This window comes from Neovison vison, chromosome 9, assembly GCF_020171115.1.
Source record: "Neovison vison isolate M4711 chromosome 9, ASM_NN_V1, whole genome shotgun sequence".
NCBI lineage: Eukaryota > Metazoa > Chordata > Mammalia > Carnivora > Mustelidae > Neogale > Neogale vison.
In genome coordinates, this window is record NC_058099.1 from 776,275 (window position 1) to 792,195 (window position 15,921).

The window sequence follows — 15,921 nt, forward strand, 5'->3', positions numbered from 1 at the left end:
CTCCGCTACGTCACCGCCGCGCGCCTCTGGTGTGCGTCATCGCCGCGCGCCGCGCCTGTCGGCTCCGGGAAGCGGGTGGGCGCACAGATGGCGGCGGCCGGATGCGACGGCGACCCCGGGCCTGCAGAGGAGCTGTTGGTGGCCTGGAACACCGTGAGCACCGGGCTGGTGCCGCCCGCCGCTCTGGGGCTGGTGAGGCCCCGGAAGAGGGCAGCGGGCCCGCGCGGGGTTCCCGGGACGTCCAGCCAGGGGTCCGTTAGGCGCGCCGGGCAGCCCTCCCCCTGCGTCGGCCGCAGCTCCCCCTGCGCTCCGTGCCTTCCCCGCTGGTTCCCGCCTGTCTCCGCCCTTCCCAACCCCACCCCTGCGTTCCGTCCTCACGGCCTTGCGCACTCCAGGCGTCCTCCCGGACCAGCGGAGCGGTGCCGCCCAAGGAGGAGGAGCTGCGGGCGGCGGTGGAGGTCTTGCGGGGCCACGGGCTGCATTCGGTCCTGGAGGAGTGGTTCGTGGAGGTGCTGCAGAACGACCTGCAGGCCAACATCGCCCTGGAGTTCTGGAACACCATCTCCCAGCGCGAGAACTGCGCAGACGAGCCCCAGTGCCTTCTGCTTCTTCTGGACGCCTTCGGCCTCTTGGAGAGCCGGCTGGACCCCTACCTGCGTAGTCTGGAGCTCCTGGAGAAGTGGACGCGCCTGGGCTTGCTGATGGGCGCCGGCGCTCAGGGGCTGCGGGAAAAGGTCCACACCACGCTGCGCGGCGTCCTGTTCTTTTCCACTCCCAGGACCTTTCAGGACATGATTCAGCGCCTCTACGGCCGTTTTCTGAGAGTGTACATGCAGAGTAAGAGGAAGGGGGAGGGGGGCACGGACCCCGAGCTGGAGGGGGACCTGGACAGCAGGTACGCGCGGCGGCGGTACTACCGGCTTCTGCAGAGCCCGCTGTGCGCGGGCTGCGGCAGTGACAAGCAGCGGTGCTGGTGCCGCCAGGCGCTGGAGCAGTTTCACCAGCTCAGCCAGGTCCTGTGAGTACTCGAGCCTCTGTCCTTCCAGACTCTCACGTACCGCCCTGGGTCCGGCTGGCTGGCCGTGGCCCAGGGAGGGTCCCTGGGATCTCTGTGCTGGGAGCCTGTGTCTCTGCTGCTCACACCGGTGCCAGGTTTCACGCTCTGCGTGCCCTGAGCGCCTGCGTGATTCCACGTGCCCTGGGCCACACAGATGTCTGCTGCGCCTTGCGTAGGTTCTCCAGGAAAGGGATGGCCTCTGTTTTCCCTGTAATTGCCAACAGTGGGCTTGCTGGTTTTGTTCTTTCCAGTACAAGTTGGGGATTAGGCCAACATGCTGGGCAAGCAGATGGCCTTTCCAGCCTTTTAAAGTGGAAGGGACGTTGTCGTTAAAGCCGCGTTCCGACCTGTGGGCCTTTTGTTCCTCGTGGTGGTTTGTAACGGTCTTGTCATCTCAAGTGAGGCAGCAGCAGACCGTGATTAGGGAGGGGTGGTCCTGTTGCCAGTAGGGGCAGGGAGGCCCCGTGTGGCTTCTGCTGGGTTCGTCCCAGATTAAGGACGCACAGCACCGTGCTTCGTCCTCTTGAGTGCCACTGCCCTTGCTGACCAGGGTCCGCAGCAAAAGGCCAGACTAGGGATGGCTGCGTTCGTGGGGCACACTTACCTGCCGTTCCAGAGCCGTGTTGAGGAGTTGAGGCTTTGGCCCTGAGAACCACAGCCACTGCTCACAAGGGGAAGGCCGGTGTCTCAGCCTGGGCAGAGAAGTCAGCTGGGGCGGGCAGGGCTCTTCCCTCCCAGCAGCTTTTCTGGAAGGCTTTGTTACTGAGGGCAGCAGGGGGGAAAGGTGTGTGGTCTGCGTGCCCCACGGGCAGGACTCTCCTCCAGGCACAGGCTCAGTCTGTTGGAGCGGGTCAGTGCCGAGGCTGTGACCAGCACCTTGCACCAGGTGACCAAGGAGAGGATGGAGGACCGATGCCGGGGCGAGTATGAGCGCTCCTTTCTGCGTGAGTTCCACAAGGTAAGGGCAGCCCCACCGGCCCTTTCCCTCGGAGGTTGTAGACAAGGTTTCTGGCAGACCCGACCCCTGGTTTTAGAAGCAGTGGGAGTATGGAGACTTGGGTGAACTAGGGCCTGGTTGGTGGGTGAAGCTGTCTTGGTGCTGGGTGAAGGCTGGCCCTCCCCATTCTGCCCTGATGACCGCGAGAGAGAGCCTTTGACGTGTGCGGCGAGGTCTGTGCGGAATTCCTTGCCTAGAGGCAGTGCCAAGGTCTGGGGTGTGCCGGTGACAGCTGTCAGGGCACCCATGCTGTCAGGGACATGGTCTGAGGCTCTGCTCTGGATGCCGCAGAGTTGTGGAGGTGCTGGGTCCCACCACAGGGGACTGTCCAGCCTGCTCCTTTTTTTTTTGCCTATGCTCTTCCACCGTCTCCTGAGAACACAGATTGGCCGTGATGGGGAATCAGAGCCAGTGCCCGTGCAGCCGTGGTCTCGGATGGGCGTGAGCCCGGAGGCCTGGCTGGGACACCTGGGTTTCCCCCGGTGGCAGGACATCCAGAGAACCGCTTGGTAGTTGGTGGGGGAACGTATGTATTCTGGAGTCCACGTGGCCATGTTGCCAAGTGCCCATGTGCTCAGAAGGGTCCTTAGGCTTGTGTGCACATGGCTAGTTGGGTACGTGGTCCCCAGGCGGTGTCTGTCCACTGAGTTGGTGAGCACGCTCTCCTTGCCCTGCGTCAGAGCCACTGTTGCCAGAGTTGTCTGGGCACTGATGTTCTGAAGGTGTGGGGCACAGTGAGAGGAGGCCCGGGGCGCCCCTTTGGGCCCATTATCCTGCTGATTTTGATGTGTCCTACTGCGTAGCAGGCGGCCTTAGGGACGCCCCAGGACTGACTGCAGGGTGGCTAGCTAGCTGTGCGGCCTCTCCCGGTCGCTGCTGGTCAGGCTGGGGCTCAGCTCCTTACCTCTCCATCCCTGTGCTCTTCCAACAGTGGATCGAGAGGGTGGTGGGCTGGTTGGGCAAGGTGTTCCTGCAGGATGGCCCGGCCCGGCCTGCGTCCCCGGAAGCCGGCAACACACTGCGTCGCTGGCGCTGCCACGTGCAGCGGTTCTTCTACCGGATCTATGCCAGCCTGCGCATCGAGGAACTCTTCAGCATCATCCGAGGTCGGCCCCTGAGCGCTGGAGGAGCCCCCACCGTCAGCGTGGGCTGCCCCAGCTCAGGGTCAGGGCAGGGGTGACGGGGCAGCGGACAGTGCTTCTGGGTGTCCACGCTCCTCCTTCCAGCTTCATGTCCCTGCGCTGTCCTTCTGCACCATGGGGGGTTGTGGGCTTAGGAGGGTGCAGGGGTGATCTGGAGCCCCAGCAGGTGTCCCGCAGTGTTGCTGAACGGAGGTCCGGCTGCTCAGCCTCGGGGCCCTGCCCACTTGCGTCCTCACTTGCGTGCACAGTGCGTGCGTGCTGGCATGTGTAGGCAAGGCCTGGTGCGCTTCTGCAGACTTCCCGGACTCCCGGCCAGCCGTCGAGGACCTCAAGTACTGCTTGGAGAGAACTGACCAGAGGCAGCAGCTGCTCCTGTCCCTCAAGGCTGCCCTGGAGACACGCCTCCTCCATCCAGGTGCCGAAGCTGCAACCCAAGGGTCTGGCCTCCCTGCGCCAGGGGATGTGTAGGGAGTGGGTTTGTGCAGTCCTTGGGAGAGCCGGGGTGCTCGGCTTGGTCCTCCCTCGAAGGAGTTGCAGGGAGGGAGGGCTGTGGCCTGCAGGCAGAGGGGGTGCATGATCCCCACAGAACAGGCCATCCAGGGAGGGGGTTTGGGATCCAGGGACGTTCTGGGGAAAGCCGCCGAGAGTTGGGGGAGAAAGGGGCTGCTTCCTGCATGTCACGCTGGTACCCTGGGGAGTGAGGTCACAGGGGCAGCTGGAAGCCCACCTGTTGGGGTGCACCTGTGTGCTGTCAGGCCAGCGCTCCCGGGTGCTGCGCGGACGACCGCCCTCCCTCCTGGCCGTAGGCGTGAACACGTGCGACATCATCACCCTCTACATATCGGCCATCAAGGCCCTGCGTGTGCTGGACCCGTCCATGGTCATCCTGGAGGTGGCCTGCGAGCCCGTTCGCCGCTACCTGAGGTGAGTGTCGCAGGCAGGCCCTGGGGAGCGGCTCCGACGTGAGGCCCTTGTCTCCTAGCTCCGTGTGTACAGCCAAGTTCCCCCTAGGTCTTGGTGTACCCCAGGACACCAGGGACACTCTGTCCTTCCTGTTGGGCCACAAGGCCTGGTCGAGGCCAGGGCCCTTCCTGTTGCTGGTGCCTGCCACTGTAGCTGTCACCCAGTGCGCAGACACTGGGGCCCCGCTGTGCACCCTGCCCTCTGTCCCTGCCCCTCCTCCCAGCACAGAGAGGCCCCAGCTCAGTTTTGCCGGGCTGGCCAGGCCCCCAGGCTGAGGAGGAGGAGGGATCCTGGGCTCAGCCTCGCCCGTGATGAGCAGCAGGGACTGTTGGGTGGGCTGCCCGAGAGCGTGTCTGAGCGGGTGCCGTGGCCCAGCTGCGGAAACACCTCGGGGTGGTCGAAGCTCCGGGGTCTTGGTGCAAAGGGCCTGGTCTTGTTTCTGTCTTTCTTTAATGATTTTATTTATTTTGAAAAAAAAGGAGGGAAAGCGCATGCACCAGCAGTGGGGAGGGGGAGACGGAGAGGGAGAAGCAGACCCCCTGCTGAGCAGGGAGCCCAACGCCAGGCTCCATCCCAGGACTCCAGGATGGTGACCTGAGCCGAAGGCAGGCGCTTAACGACTGAGCCCCCGGCACCCTGGTTTTGTCTTACTGTTTCAGTTCTTGGGGTTCCCAGAAGACGGGGGTCTTTGTCTCAGTTATGTCGGTTATCGTTACTACCTTTTCGGACGCAGTTTGGTAGACTTACCTGAAGCATGTGGCTCACGGATGCGGCTGCCACGGGGGAGGTGAGGTGGTACGGGCCAGTGCGGTGAGCAGGGACAGGCGCTGAGAGGGCCAGCAGCACTCCCGTTCGGCAGGACGCGGGAGGACACAGTGCGGCAGATTGTGGCTGGGCTGACGGGGGACTCCGACGGGACAGGAGACTTGGCTGTTGAGCTGTCCAAGACGGATCCAGCGAGCCTGGAGACCGGTCAGGACAGCGAGGATGACTCTGGAGAGCCAGAGGACTGGGTCCCCGACCCCGTGGATGCTGATCCAGGTCAGTGCCCGCCAGCCCTGCCCGGCTCCGGGTCGCGGGGGAGGCTGCAGTAAGGCAGACGCTCTGGTCTTGTGTCCTCACGAGCCCCGAGGCTGGAGGGCGTCCGCTGTCCCCGCCTAAACCAGCCCCTTGCCCAGGGTGCTTCCGCGGGCCTGAGCGGACCCACAGCGGCCTGTGTCCCCGTCCCAGCTGCTTGGAGAACAGATTCATGGGCGGCGTGCGCACCACCAGCCCGCCCCACCCTGGGATCTGAGCGTGGACCTCGCGGGCTTGGTGGGGTGGGCCCCGCCTGGGTGCGGATGGTACTTCCTCAGCGCTCCCCCGGCCGCCACCCCTGTGCCACGCAGGCAAGTCCAGTTCCAAGCGGCGCTCCTCGGACATCATCAGCCTTCTGGTCAGCATCTATGGCAGCAAGGACCTCTTCATCAACGAGTACCGCTCGCTGCTGGCCGACCGCCTGCTGCACCAGTTCAGCTTCAGTCCCGAGCGGTGAGGCTTGCAGTGGCCGCTGGGCAGCTGCCCTGCTCCGGAAGGAAGCTGCCTCGTGCTGCCAAGCGAGGCCGGGCCTGTGCTCAGCCGTGGTCCTGCAGGCTGGTGGGGGGGCGGGGTGTGCGCGGCCCAGGAGCTTGGGGAGCCGGGTGCCCGGGGACCCCCAGATCTCTGCTGGGATGGAGCAGGCCCAGGGTCTCGATGGTAGCACCTGCACTTCCCCTTCTCCTCCTGGCCTGGGGGTGTCTCCTCCTGGCCTGGGGGTGCCCTTGCACCCCTGGGGGGACTGCCTGTGCAGCATCTCCGGGTGGGGGGCACACGGCAGGCCCCCAGAGGTGCATCTTTTCAGGGAGATCCGCAACGTGGAGCTGCTGAAGCTGCGGTTTGGGGAGGCCCCGATGCACTTCTGCGAGGTCATGCTGAAGGTGGGCTTCTGGGGCTCCCAGTCCGGCTGGGCCGGCCTCACCCCCAGCCCAGTCCTGGGGCCTCTGAGACCCCTCTCTTCCCCCAGGACATGGCAGATTCCCGTCGCATTAATGCCAACATCCGCGAGGAGGATGAGAAGCGTCCCGCAGAGGAGCAGCCGCCTTTCGGGGTCTATGCCGTCATCCTGTCCAGCGAGTTCTGGCCACCCTTCAAGGACGAGAAGCTGGAGGTCCCCGAGGACATCCGGGAGGCCCTTGAGGTTTACTGCAAGAAGTATGAGAAGCTGAAGGTACTGTGCACACCTTCCTGGGTTGGGAACTGGGGGCAAGCGACCCTTCCAGCCCCGCTGTGCAGCAGCAGCTGGGTGCGGCCCCTCCCTGCGGTCCTCTCCGGAGCCCCCTGTCTCTGTGTCGGGCAGGGGGCGGGGTGGGGGGGGGCGTGTCCTGCTCCCTCCGGGACCCCTGCACCTGTGCGTGTGGGGGCCTCCCCACCCTGTACTGACAGAGGGGCTGCGTGGCCCATGCCTTCCCACCCTTCTGGGCTTCCTCTTCTGCTGTCTACCCTCTGATGTCTCCGAACCAGCGGCCGGGGTGCCGGGGTCGTCCCAGGGAGAGTCAGGGACCTCTGTCTGCTCTGTGGCTGTCTGCCTCCAGGACTTTTCCAGTTACCCGTGAGGGATTTGACTTCCAGGACCCTGCTCTGTCCCTGCACTGTCTAGCTTGCTTCCCTAGAAGCTGCCTTCCCGGGCCCCAGGGCGCTGGAGGACCAGGATGCTGTTGTCTTCTGTTGGGGCCCTGAGGGCCTAGAATCGGGCAGGAGGAGAGAGGGGTGCGCTGCAGGCCGTGTGGGGTGGTTCAGGCTTGGGAGTGCAGGTGGCAGGTGGACCCGTGTCTAGAGAGAGTGGGGGGCTAGGGTGCCTGTCGTAGGTTTCTGGGGACTGGTAAAGCAGGTTCTGGGGCACTTGGTCTGAGTTGTGAGGGGCCCCTGGGCTCCGGAGCAGAGGACACAGTAGGTGTCTGGGGAGCAGGGCTGGAGCCCTGGGGGCATCTGGAACACTCCAGAGATGGACCATCAGCCCTCAGGACAGAGCCCTGGGAGGGAGACCAGTCAGTGGGGGGATGGAGGAGCTGGGGGAGGGGACAGCAGAGCCGGGTAGTGGGAGAGATGGTGGGTTCTCCACGTTCTGGGCCTGGAGCTAGTTCTGGAGGGAGGGGGGTTCCCATCCAGAGACCGTCAAGGGCGGGAGCAGGGCAGGAGGTTCTGGAGTGGGGAGGCCAAACGGGCGTGGGGCCGCATTCGGGGCAGCACTGCACAAGGCTGCGAGGGTGTGTGTGGCTCTCACCGGCTCCCGCTGGGCCACTGGAGCACCCGTGGTTTCTGCTGCGGACCGTGGTGAGGTGCTCAGTCCGGAGCCTGCCCACAGTGCACCCCAACTCTCCCAGCTTGAGGACAGCTTGTGCTCGCCGCCTTCTCCCTGCCCCTTCTGGCTGCCTTGTTGGCAAGGAGCTGCTGCCGGGAGCGGCCCCACGACCTCCAGCCGGGGTCTTGCCGTGGGTCCCAGGAGGGCTCGGCCATGTCCTTCTGCTCAGGCCTGACGTGCCTGACTGATGGCCATGTTGCGGCCTGCTTGTCCTTAAGAGCAGCTGGATACTGGGGGGGCGGGGGCGGGCTGCAGGGCCATGTTGGAGGTCAGGCCTGTGGCCACAGTGTCTCTGCCTCCCACCAACTGAACTCTTGGCCCGAGGATCATGCTGGACACGTGTGGGTGGCTGGGCAGCCACGGAGTACCCTTAGCCGTGCCTTCTGCTGCTGGGCCTCGCCTCTGCCCCACTATGGGCTGGAGTGGTGGCCTGTCCGTGGCTCTGCTGGTTGTGACTTGGGCAAGCTGGGGCTTCTGCTCCCATATTCTCTTTCCAAAGTGGGGTTCGCTGTTGTCTCCCCCTTTAGAGCTGAGGGGTTGTTGAGAGACTCTTAGTACTTGGCCCAGAGTGGCTGTGTCAGTGTCCTGGGGCTACTGAAACAAAGTACCACAAACAGGGCTTAAGACAGTGCAAATTTATTGTCTCAGTTCTGGGGCAGCTAAAAGTCCAAAATCGAGTGATCGGTCGTGGGGCTGTTCTCTCTCCAGAGGCTCCAGGGGAGGCTTCTTTCCTGCCTCTTCCAGCTTCTGGTGGCTCCAGGCGTCCCGTGCCTTGTGGCCATATCTGTCAGCTTCTGCCTGCGTTGTGATGCGGCATTCTCCGCACGTCTCTCTCTGGCCACATTCCTCCTGAGAGGGCACCAGCGTGTTGGGTCAGGGCCCGCTCTGTCAGAATGAGCTCACTGGGGGTAGGACTTGAGCATCTTGTTGAGGGACACAACATACAACGCTCCACTCTCCAGCCCTCCCTGAAACTCATGTCCTTCCTCCATGCAAAACACATTCAAGCAAGGGCCATAGAGTCCTTGCCTTTCCAGCACCGCCTCCAAGCTCACAGCAACCCCAGAGTCCAGTGTTGAGTGTCATCTGAATTGGGGGAGAGCGCGATGGTGCAGCCCATTCTGGGCAGGGCTCCGTTCTAGCTGCGAACTTGGGAGAGCGGACGGGGAGTTGGTGCTTCCAAAGGGCATCTGGGAAGGTTTGGGCCTTCCAAGAGGGCCCAAGAGGAAGACGTCTGAAGGAAGGAAGGGGTCGCAGGCCCCAAGTCAGTCAAAAGCCAGTAGAAGAGCTTGGGTGACCGCATGGCTGTGTTCCTAGCCTGCTGGCCAGGCCTCTACGCCTCCCGCGTGCGCGCAGAGCCAGCCTCAGGAGCCAGGTGGCTCCCCTCCTTCAGTGCAGGCTGCTGCCTGATTCTCTGGGGCCCCGTCCACCGTCACGCACCCCCTTCCTGCCAGCCTGTCTCTGTCCGGGCTCTTCTGCAGCTGTCAGTGGGCTCCGGGGTCAGAGCGCGGGTCTCTGGTGCCCTCTGGGCTCCGTCTCCTACATGGAGCAGGTTTGCGGCCACCACGAGGCCGCCCTCCCACACTTCCCTCAGCCTGGCCTGTGCAAACGGGCGGTGGGGTCGCACGTCCTCCAGTTTGACGAGGGTGTCCTCCAGCAGAGCCACGGACAGGCTCGCTCATGTCCTCGGCATGGCTTTCCTTCCCACGCTCCTTCAGGGCAGTCCGGGCTTCACAAGCATGTGCATTGAGGGAGGGGCTTTGCAGGCCTTACTTGGAGTCTCGGCGTGTGGCTGTGTCCTTGTGGCCTCTGCCTCCGTCATCACACTGCCCCCCCCCCCAGGGGATGCTGGTCATGTTCCGTCGGGGCCCCTTGTACTTCAGATGACCTCATGTCACTGGCCCCACCTGCGATGACCCGCTCTCCAGCACAGGTCACACTCGGGGGAAGGGGTCAGGATGCGGACATGTTTCTCGGAGACCGATCTGTCCGCCGTGCTCGCTGCCCCTCCCGTGCTCAGTGTTCGACAAGCCGGGGAGCAGGTGGGAGTGGGAGCCAGAGCCCTGTCCTCTCCTGCTGCTGCTGCTGACGGCCCGGTAGGGGCAGGTCAGGGAGCCCTTCCCTCGCGGTTCCACGGGGCTCCACCGGGCCGCCCACGCTAACTCCGGCCCTCCCCAGGCCATGCGGACCCTCAGCTGGAAGCACACCCTGGGCCTGGTGACCATGGACGTGGAGCTGGCCGACCGCACCCTGTCTGTGGCCGTGACTCCTGTGCAGGCGGTGGTCTTGCTGTACTTCCAGGACCAAGGTGAGCCCCCGACTTCTAGCCAGCCTGCCCCCGCCATGCCTCCCCGGGGGCCACCTGCTAAGCACCTACTGACCTCTGGGAAGCCGGATGGGGCCCACGTAGCAGGGGTGGAGGGCGGGAAAGCTCGGCCTTGCCCTGTGGGTGCAGTGGCCCCGGCTTCCCCGCACAGCCAGCTGGACCCTGGACGAGCTGAGCAAGGTGGTCAAGATGCCCGTGGCGCTGCTGCGGCGGCGGATGTCGGTGTGGCTGCAGCAGGGCGTGCTGCGGGAGGAGCCGGCCGGGACCTTCTCGGTCGTGGAGGAGGAGCGGCCGCACGACCGGGACAGCCTGGTGCTCATCGACAGCGATGAGGACAGCGACTCGGGCATGGCCTCCCAGGCTGACCAGAAGGAGGAGGAGCTGCTGGTACGGCGGAGGGGCTGGGGGGCGGCCGGGGTGGGGGGCGGCCGTCTGGATGGCCGGGGGCCGGGGGGCCTGACGGCCGGCGGGCGTCTGTCTGCGCAGCTCTTCTGGACGTACATCCAGGCCATGCTGACCAACCTGGAGAGCCTCTCTCTGGAGCGCATCTACAGCATGCTGCGCATGTTTGTGGTCACGGGGCCCGCGCTGGCCGAGATCGACCTGCAGGAGCTGCAGGGCTTCCTGCAGAAGAAGGTGCGTGACCAGCAGCTTGTCTACTCGGCCGGTGTCTACCGCCTGCCCAAGAGCTGCAGCTGATCCCCCCGGGCCTGCCCAGCCTCACAGCGCGGAGTAAAGCAGATGGTCTCCGTCCTCTCCCTGTCCTGGTGGCTTTGTGGGCCCATCACGATCCTGTGGTCCAGGCTCTCCCTCCAGACTGACCTCTCCACCCCCGTTTCGCAGGACCTGGCTCCCTGGGAGCAGGCGAGGGGAAACACACGGGTGGCCAGGCCCCCGTCCTGGCCTGTACACCTGGGCTGGGCTCCAGACCCAGAGCCCCAGCACACAGGTGTTCCTAGGCCACACCAGCTGGTGACAGCTCACCTCTGAGCCTGAAGCTCAGGCAGGAGCTCACACGGGAGGGTTCCAGCCCCGAGCTACACTCTGGCCTTTGGAGGGAGCCCTTGGGTCCCCAGCCCTTTTCCTGGCCTGAAGGTCCAGGGGTGTTGCCGGGACGCATGGACGCCATCGGAATGCGTGAGATGGACAGGCAGCCGGGCGCCTCCTCGCGTCTCTGGCAGGAGGGGCTGGCTGTTTGTGGTTCACAATAAAGTTAGTTTCTGTGCCCTCAGACGTGCGGTTAGGAGAACAGGGGAAGACTTCTGTGAGTCCAGCCTCTAGGGCAGCTGGGAGGCCCATTGTGTCCAGAACACACAGGGGGGCCTGTCCAAGGGGTTTCGGGGGGCCTACCACTGCCCCTGCCCCAGAGGTCCCAGAAGGTGGGGAAGGGTGTTGGCCCCACCCGGGCTAGTGCCGTAGCCTCCGGTGCTGGGAGCTCCGCTCTAGCTGGGGCCGCTGACCTCCCAGGCGACAGAGGCCCCTGGGAAGGAGTCTCCACCCTCCTGCTCCTGCCCGCCCAGGGTGCACTCCCAGGCCTGGAGCCATGCCTGCTGCCCCTGCACACCCTTGCCCCCCACGCCCGCCCCCCCCCCCCCCCCCCCGGCTGTCTTCCAGTGCCTACACCTCTCCTCCCGGGCCTGTTGCACAGGGGCCCTGAGGTCGACCCTCTTCTGGGACTTCCCCATCTCACCCCAGAGCATTGTGTTGGCCATGGGTTTGGAGGACAAAGTGGTGGAAACTAGGCACATAGTCTTAGCAGGCGGTGTCTCCCTCCCTTGGTCTCTGCACGCCACCAAGGCTGCTGTGCTGTGGTCACTTAGAAGAAGGGGCCTCCCTGTTTCCTCCAAATTCTGGGTGGGTGCCCTGGAGCCTCTGACACCAGCCATTCCCTCCACACGGAAGGCCACCTGGCACGGGGCTGAGTGTACCTCTGTCGTCCTGACCAGGCTGCAAACCTGCTAGACCGGCCTGCAGGGGCGGTGTCCACTCCTGACGCAGCGCTTCTGCTCCCTGTGCCTTTGGACATGGTTTGTGGACGAATGTGGTTAAAAAGCTGTGTCTTGGGTTACAGCATTAACAGATACAGAGGTGTGCCAGAAACGGCTGGCCGGTCCCTGACCGCTCCCCTAGGAGGGGTCACTTGTGTCAGGAATCAGGAAGGTCCCCAGTGGGCAGGGGTCAGCTGAGGCCCCTCTGCATCCCTGCCCGTGGGACCCTGTGGGATCAGCCGTTTGAGGGGGGCAGTTCCTCCTGCTGCCTGCGTGGTTTGCTTGGCCAAGTCCTTAGGGGAAGTGGGAGGGGTGCAGGAGGCCAGGGGAGCGGCTGGGGTTAACTCTGAAGATGCCACAGCCTGCAGGTGGGCCCTTCGGGCGGCGCTTGGCCGCTTGACAGAAGATGCACCACGTCCGAGCCAGCTGCTCCAGGGGAGGTGGTTCTGGGGAGACTTGTGGGCAGTGCCCCCCACCTCCCTGGGGGGTGGAAGGGCCCCGGACATGCCCCTGGACCTGAGCCCTGGTGGGTGTAGGCGAGATCCTCCTCAGGACAGCCAGTGTGAGGGAGGGCAGTGAGCACAGGTGTCCCCCTCAACCCCTGCTTGTCCCAGCCTCCCGGGATCCTGAGACAAAACCAGGCCCTCCCCTCCCCCCACAGGTGTTCCAGGTCACTGTCTCCGCTTCCCCGGGGCCTGAGCATGGGTGTCCTCCCCTTCCCCAAAAAGCACCATCCCCAAGGCCAGGGCAGCTCCATCCTTGCCTTGGTCCTGGGTCCAGCAGGGCACTCTGAAGTGGCTCCCAGGCCCCTGTCCACCCTACCTGCCCCACCCCAGGGCAGCCTGCCCAAGACTCCTCCACTCCGGCCCCCAAGCTCAAGTGACGCGCCAGCTGAGGCCCTGCCCCCACCCGCTCCGCTTCAGAGCCCCACTGTGAGGTCAGCGCCTTCCGATGGGTTCCGTCCAGAGGTGTGTGGTGGGGCCGGGGGCTGGACATGGCCCCCTGTCCCCAGCCTGACTCCTGCCTAGTTGGCAGCCCCCTTGGCCGGATATGTTTGTCCCTTTTGCTCAACCCTGCTGCAGGTGCCTCCTCCTGCCCCCAGCCCTGTCCCTGCGAGGGCCCCTCCCGCAGCCTTCCCGTGGCCGCCAGGGGGAGGGGCGGCCCTGGGGGTCCTCCACCGGCGGGTGACGAGGGCCCCTCGGCCGCACGGGCCCTGTCTCTGCAGCTGGGACGTACTGCGAGTGCAGCCTCGGCCTCAGCCGCGAGGCCCTCATCGCCCTGCTCGTGGTGCTGGCGGGCATCGGCGCCAGCTGCTTCTGTGCCCTCGTCATCGTGGCAGTTGGTGTCATGAAAGCCAAGAGGTGCATGAGCCCCGGGGCCGGGATGGTGGGGGAGGGCCACAGGGCTGCGCTGGGGGAGGGGCGTCTGGCCCTGGGTGGGATGTCACCAGGAGCTGGGGGACGCCATTTCCCAGGCCAGGTTGTGGAGAGGTGGGGACGTACTTCCGGGCTCCTGGAGGCCAGCCCCACTGTTCCAGGATTCACTCCTCCCTTTGTCCCTCCAGTGAACCATGCCCCAGACACATGAACAGCAGGTGAGTGACCTCAGGGGAGGACCCCACAGGTGAGCCCGGCTCCTGCTTCCTGCCCCCAGGTCGGGGCGGGGCGGGGGGGGGGCGTGTCACGTGCTTCGGGAGCATGAAGGAGCACTGACAGGAGGCCCAGGACTGCCCTGGGAGGGGAGTCAAGGCCTCGTGAGGCCTGTGATGGTGGCTGCCTGCTGCCAGCCTGGCCCGGCCCCTGTCGTGCAGGTTGGTGGGGCACTACGGGGTCCAGGAAGATCGCATGGATCTACACACCGTGCAAGTGGGGCCTCACGTTATGGACCCTGACCTGGAGGTCTCTATGATGCCACCCCTGGAGGAGCAAGGCCTCATGACCATCCCCATGGACCCCATGTCCCCAAACGTGACTGTAGTAGAGGAGCCGCCCCCTCTCGCCCCCCCAACCTGACCAGGGCTGCAGGCAGCCTGGGGGAGGGGAATTAAACAGTATTGAGTGCTTCTGCCCTGTCCTCCCTGCGGGCTCCTCCTCCAGCGGCTGGGCAGCTGCGTCACGGTGGGGAGGGGTTTGCATACACCCGGGTCATCTCCTGCATCCCCGGTGGGGAAGGGTGCCCAGGGCCTGCACAAGGCACCCACTGTCCACCCTCCAGCGCAGGGAAGCACAGCCCTGGTATTTCAACCTCTCCTTGCCTTGGCCTCGGCATAGCTCCTCCCCACATCTTCCTGCTGCTGTGTCCTGTGAAGCTAGCACACCGCCGCCTCCGGGGCCCCTGTCCACCCCACCCCCACACCGGGAACCTCAGGACAGGGAGCAGTGTTCGACAGGAGAACTTGGCCAGGTGCCTGTGCCCTACCCAAGCCGTCTCCTTGAGGTTCTCTGACAGTCCTTAGCCAGGTGGGGCAGACATGACTGTCCCCCTGCCTTGTACCCCATCCACCCTCCAGCTATCCCCTGGGCTCCAGCCCCCATCCTGTGCTCCTGACCCTACCAGTCATCCACTCTGGGGATGGGACCCTCCCTATACTGGGGGGGGGGGGCAGCACTGTGTGTGCTGGGGTCGCTTGGCTGGGCAGGAAATGGGCAGGGACTGGGGAGAGCAGCAGGGCTCACGGGGTCCCATTCCACGTGCGGCATCAATGAGTTTGGTGGGTGTGGTTGTCGTTCAGTGGCTCAGGCATCAGTGGGGCGCAGGGTGGTGGGTACCCCAGGGCAGGAGGGCAAGGCGTCTTGTCAGCGCTGCAGCTGGCACAGAGCCAAGAGGAGCCCAGCTCCGGGACAGGTGGCCGGCGGTGCAGGGCGCTGGCTGTCTGCCCCGCCCCCGCCCTAGGTGCAGGACTGGCCTTGGAACAGGAACTGCCGGCACTCAGGCCGGAGATTTAGTATTTGTGCAGGCGCGGCGGAGACCCGCTGGCTCCGCGGACGCACAAGCAGCGGGCTCCTCGCGCTGCCCCATGCGGAGGCCCTCCTTCCCGTCGCGGCGGCCGCCGCCGCCGATGCTGCTGTTGCTGCTGTCGCCGTGGCCGGTCTGGGCCGAGTCGTCCACCGCGGCGGCCACCTCGGGAACCCCAGGCACCCTGGACTGCCCCGAGGCATGCGCGCGCGCGCCGGGCGGCCTGGTCAACTGCTCGGGGCGCGCTCTGCCCGCCGTGCCCGCGGGCCTGAGCCGGGGCGTGCGCGCGCTGCTGCTGGACCACAACCGTGTGCGCGCGCTGCCGCCCGGCGCCTTCGTGGGCGCCGGCACGCTGCTGCGCCTGGATCTGCGCGAGAACGGGCTGCGCTGGGTGCACGCGCGGGCCTTCTGGAGCTTGGGCGCGCTGCAGCAGCTCGACCTCAGCGACAACTTGCTGGAGGCGCTGGCGCCCGGCACCTTCTCGCCCCTGCGCGCGCTGCGCTCCCTGTCGCTGGCAGGCAATCGGCTGGCGCGCCTGGAGCCCGCGGCGCTGGGCGCGCTCCCGCTGCTGCGCGCGCTCAGCCTGCGGGACAACCAGCTGTCCGCGCTCGCGCCGGGCCTGCTGGCCGGCCTGCCCGCGCTCCACGCGCTGCACCTGCGCGGCAACCCCTGGACCTGCGGCTGCGCGCTGCGCCAGCTCTGCTCCTGGCTGCGCAGGCACCCGCGGCCCGCGCCAGGTGAGGCCCCGGGGCGACCGGGGGAGGGGGGCCGGCGCTCGCGGCCACAGCCCGCGCCGTCGTCTGACTCGGCGCCCGTGTCCCGCAGAGGCCGAGACGCTGCTCTGCGTGTTGCCGGGGCGCCAGGCGCTCAGCCCCTTAACCGCCTTCACGGACGCCGCCTTCAGCCACTGCTCGCAGCCCCTCGGCCCGTGGGACCTGGCCGTGGTCTACGTGCTCGGGCCCGTCTCCTTCCTCGCCAGCCTCGCCGCCTGCCTGGCGCTGGGCTCCGCGCTCACCGCCTGCCGCACGCGGCGCTCCCGCGCGGGTGTTCTCAGCCGCCTGAGACCGAGCGCCCGGGACCCGGGGTCCCCCGCCGCCTCTGCTCGGGCCTGAGCGGG

General features: G+C 65.9%; 3 protein-coding genes across 4 annotated transcripts; all 3 read left to right on the forward strand.

The window, feature by feature from the left end:
- The first annotated feature begins 58 nt into the window (after nt 1–58).
- ANAPC2 (anaphase promoting complex subunit 2) lies at nt 59–12,579 on the forward strand. Of its 2 annotated transcripts, XM_044264441.1 has the most exons (14): nt 59–192; nt 396–1,018; nt 1,883–2,015; nt 2,986–3,160; nt 3,492–3,611; nt 4,003–4,120; nt 5,019–5,200; nt 5,548–5,689; nt 6,039–6,114; nt 6,201–6,404; nt 9,714–9,843; nt 10,013–10,248; nt 10,348–10,497; nt 11,808–12,579. In XM_044264441.1, exons 1-14 carry the CDS (start codon nt 88–90, stop codon nt 12,045–12,047), a joined length of 2,634 nt encoding a protein of 877 aa, XP_044120376.1. In that variant the 5' UTR covers nt 59–87; the 3' UTR covers nt 12,048–12,579. The 2 variants fall into 2 exon arrangements, with proteins under 2 accessions (XP_044120376.1, XP_044120377.1); XM_044264442.1 differs by lacking the exon at nt 11,808–12,579 and having other exon boundaries at nt 10,348–11,092.
- A 264-nt stretch (nt 12,580–12,843) lies between these two features.
- Nucleotides 12,844–13,912, forward strand: TMEM210 (transmembrane protein 210). The gene is made up of 4 exons (XM_044264443.1): nt 12,844–12,931; nt 13,075–13,210; nt 13,414–13,443; nt 13,660–13,912. Exons 1-4 carry the CDS (start codon nt 12,844–12,846, stop codon nt 13,859–13,861), a joined length of 456 nt encoding a protein of 151 aa, XP_044120378.1. The 3' UTR covers nt 13,862–13,912.
- Nucleotides 13,913–14,248: 336 nt separating this feature from the next.
- LRRC26 (leucine rich repeat containing 26) lies at nt 14,249–15,916 on the forward strand. Its single transcript, XM_044264198.1, has 2 exons — nt 14,249–15,541; nt 15,630–15,916. Exons 1-2 carry the CDS (start codon nt 14,320–14,322, stop codon nt 15,914–15,916), a joined length of 1,509 nt encoding a protein of 502 aa, XP_044120133.1. The 5' UTR covers nt 14,249–14,319.
- Nucleotides 15,917–15,921: the final 5 nt, after the last annotated feature.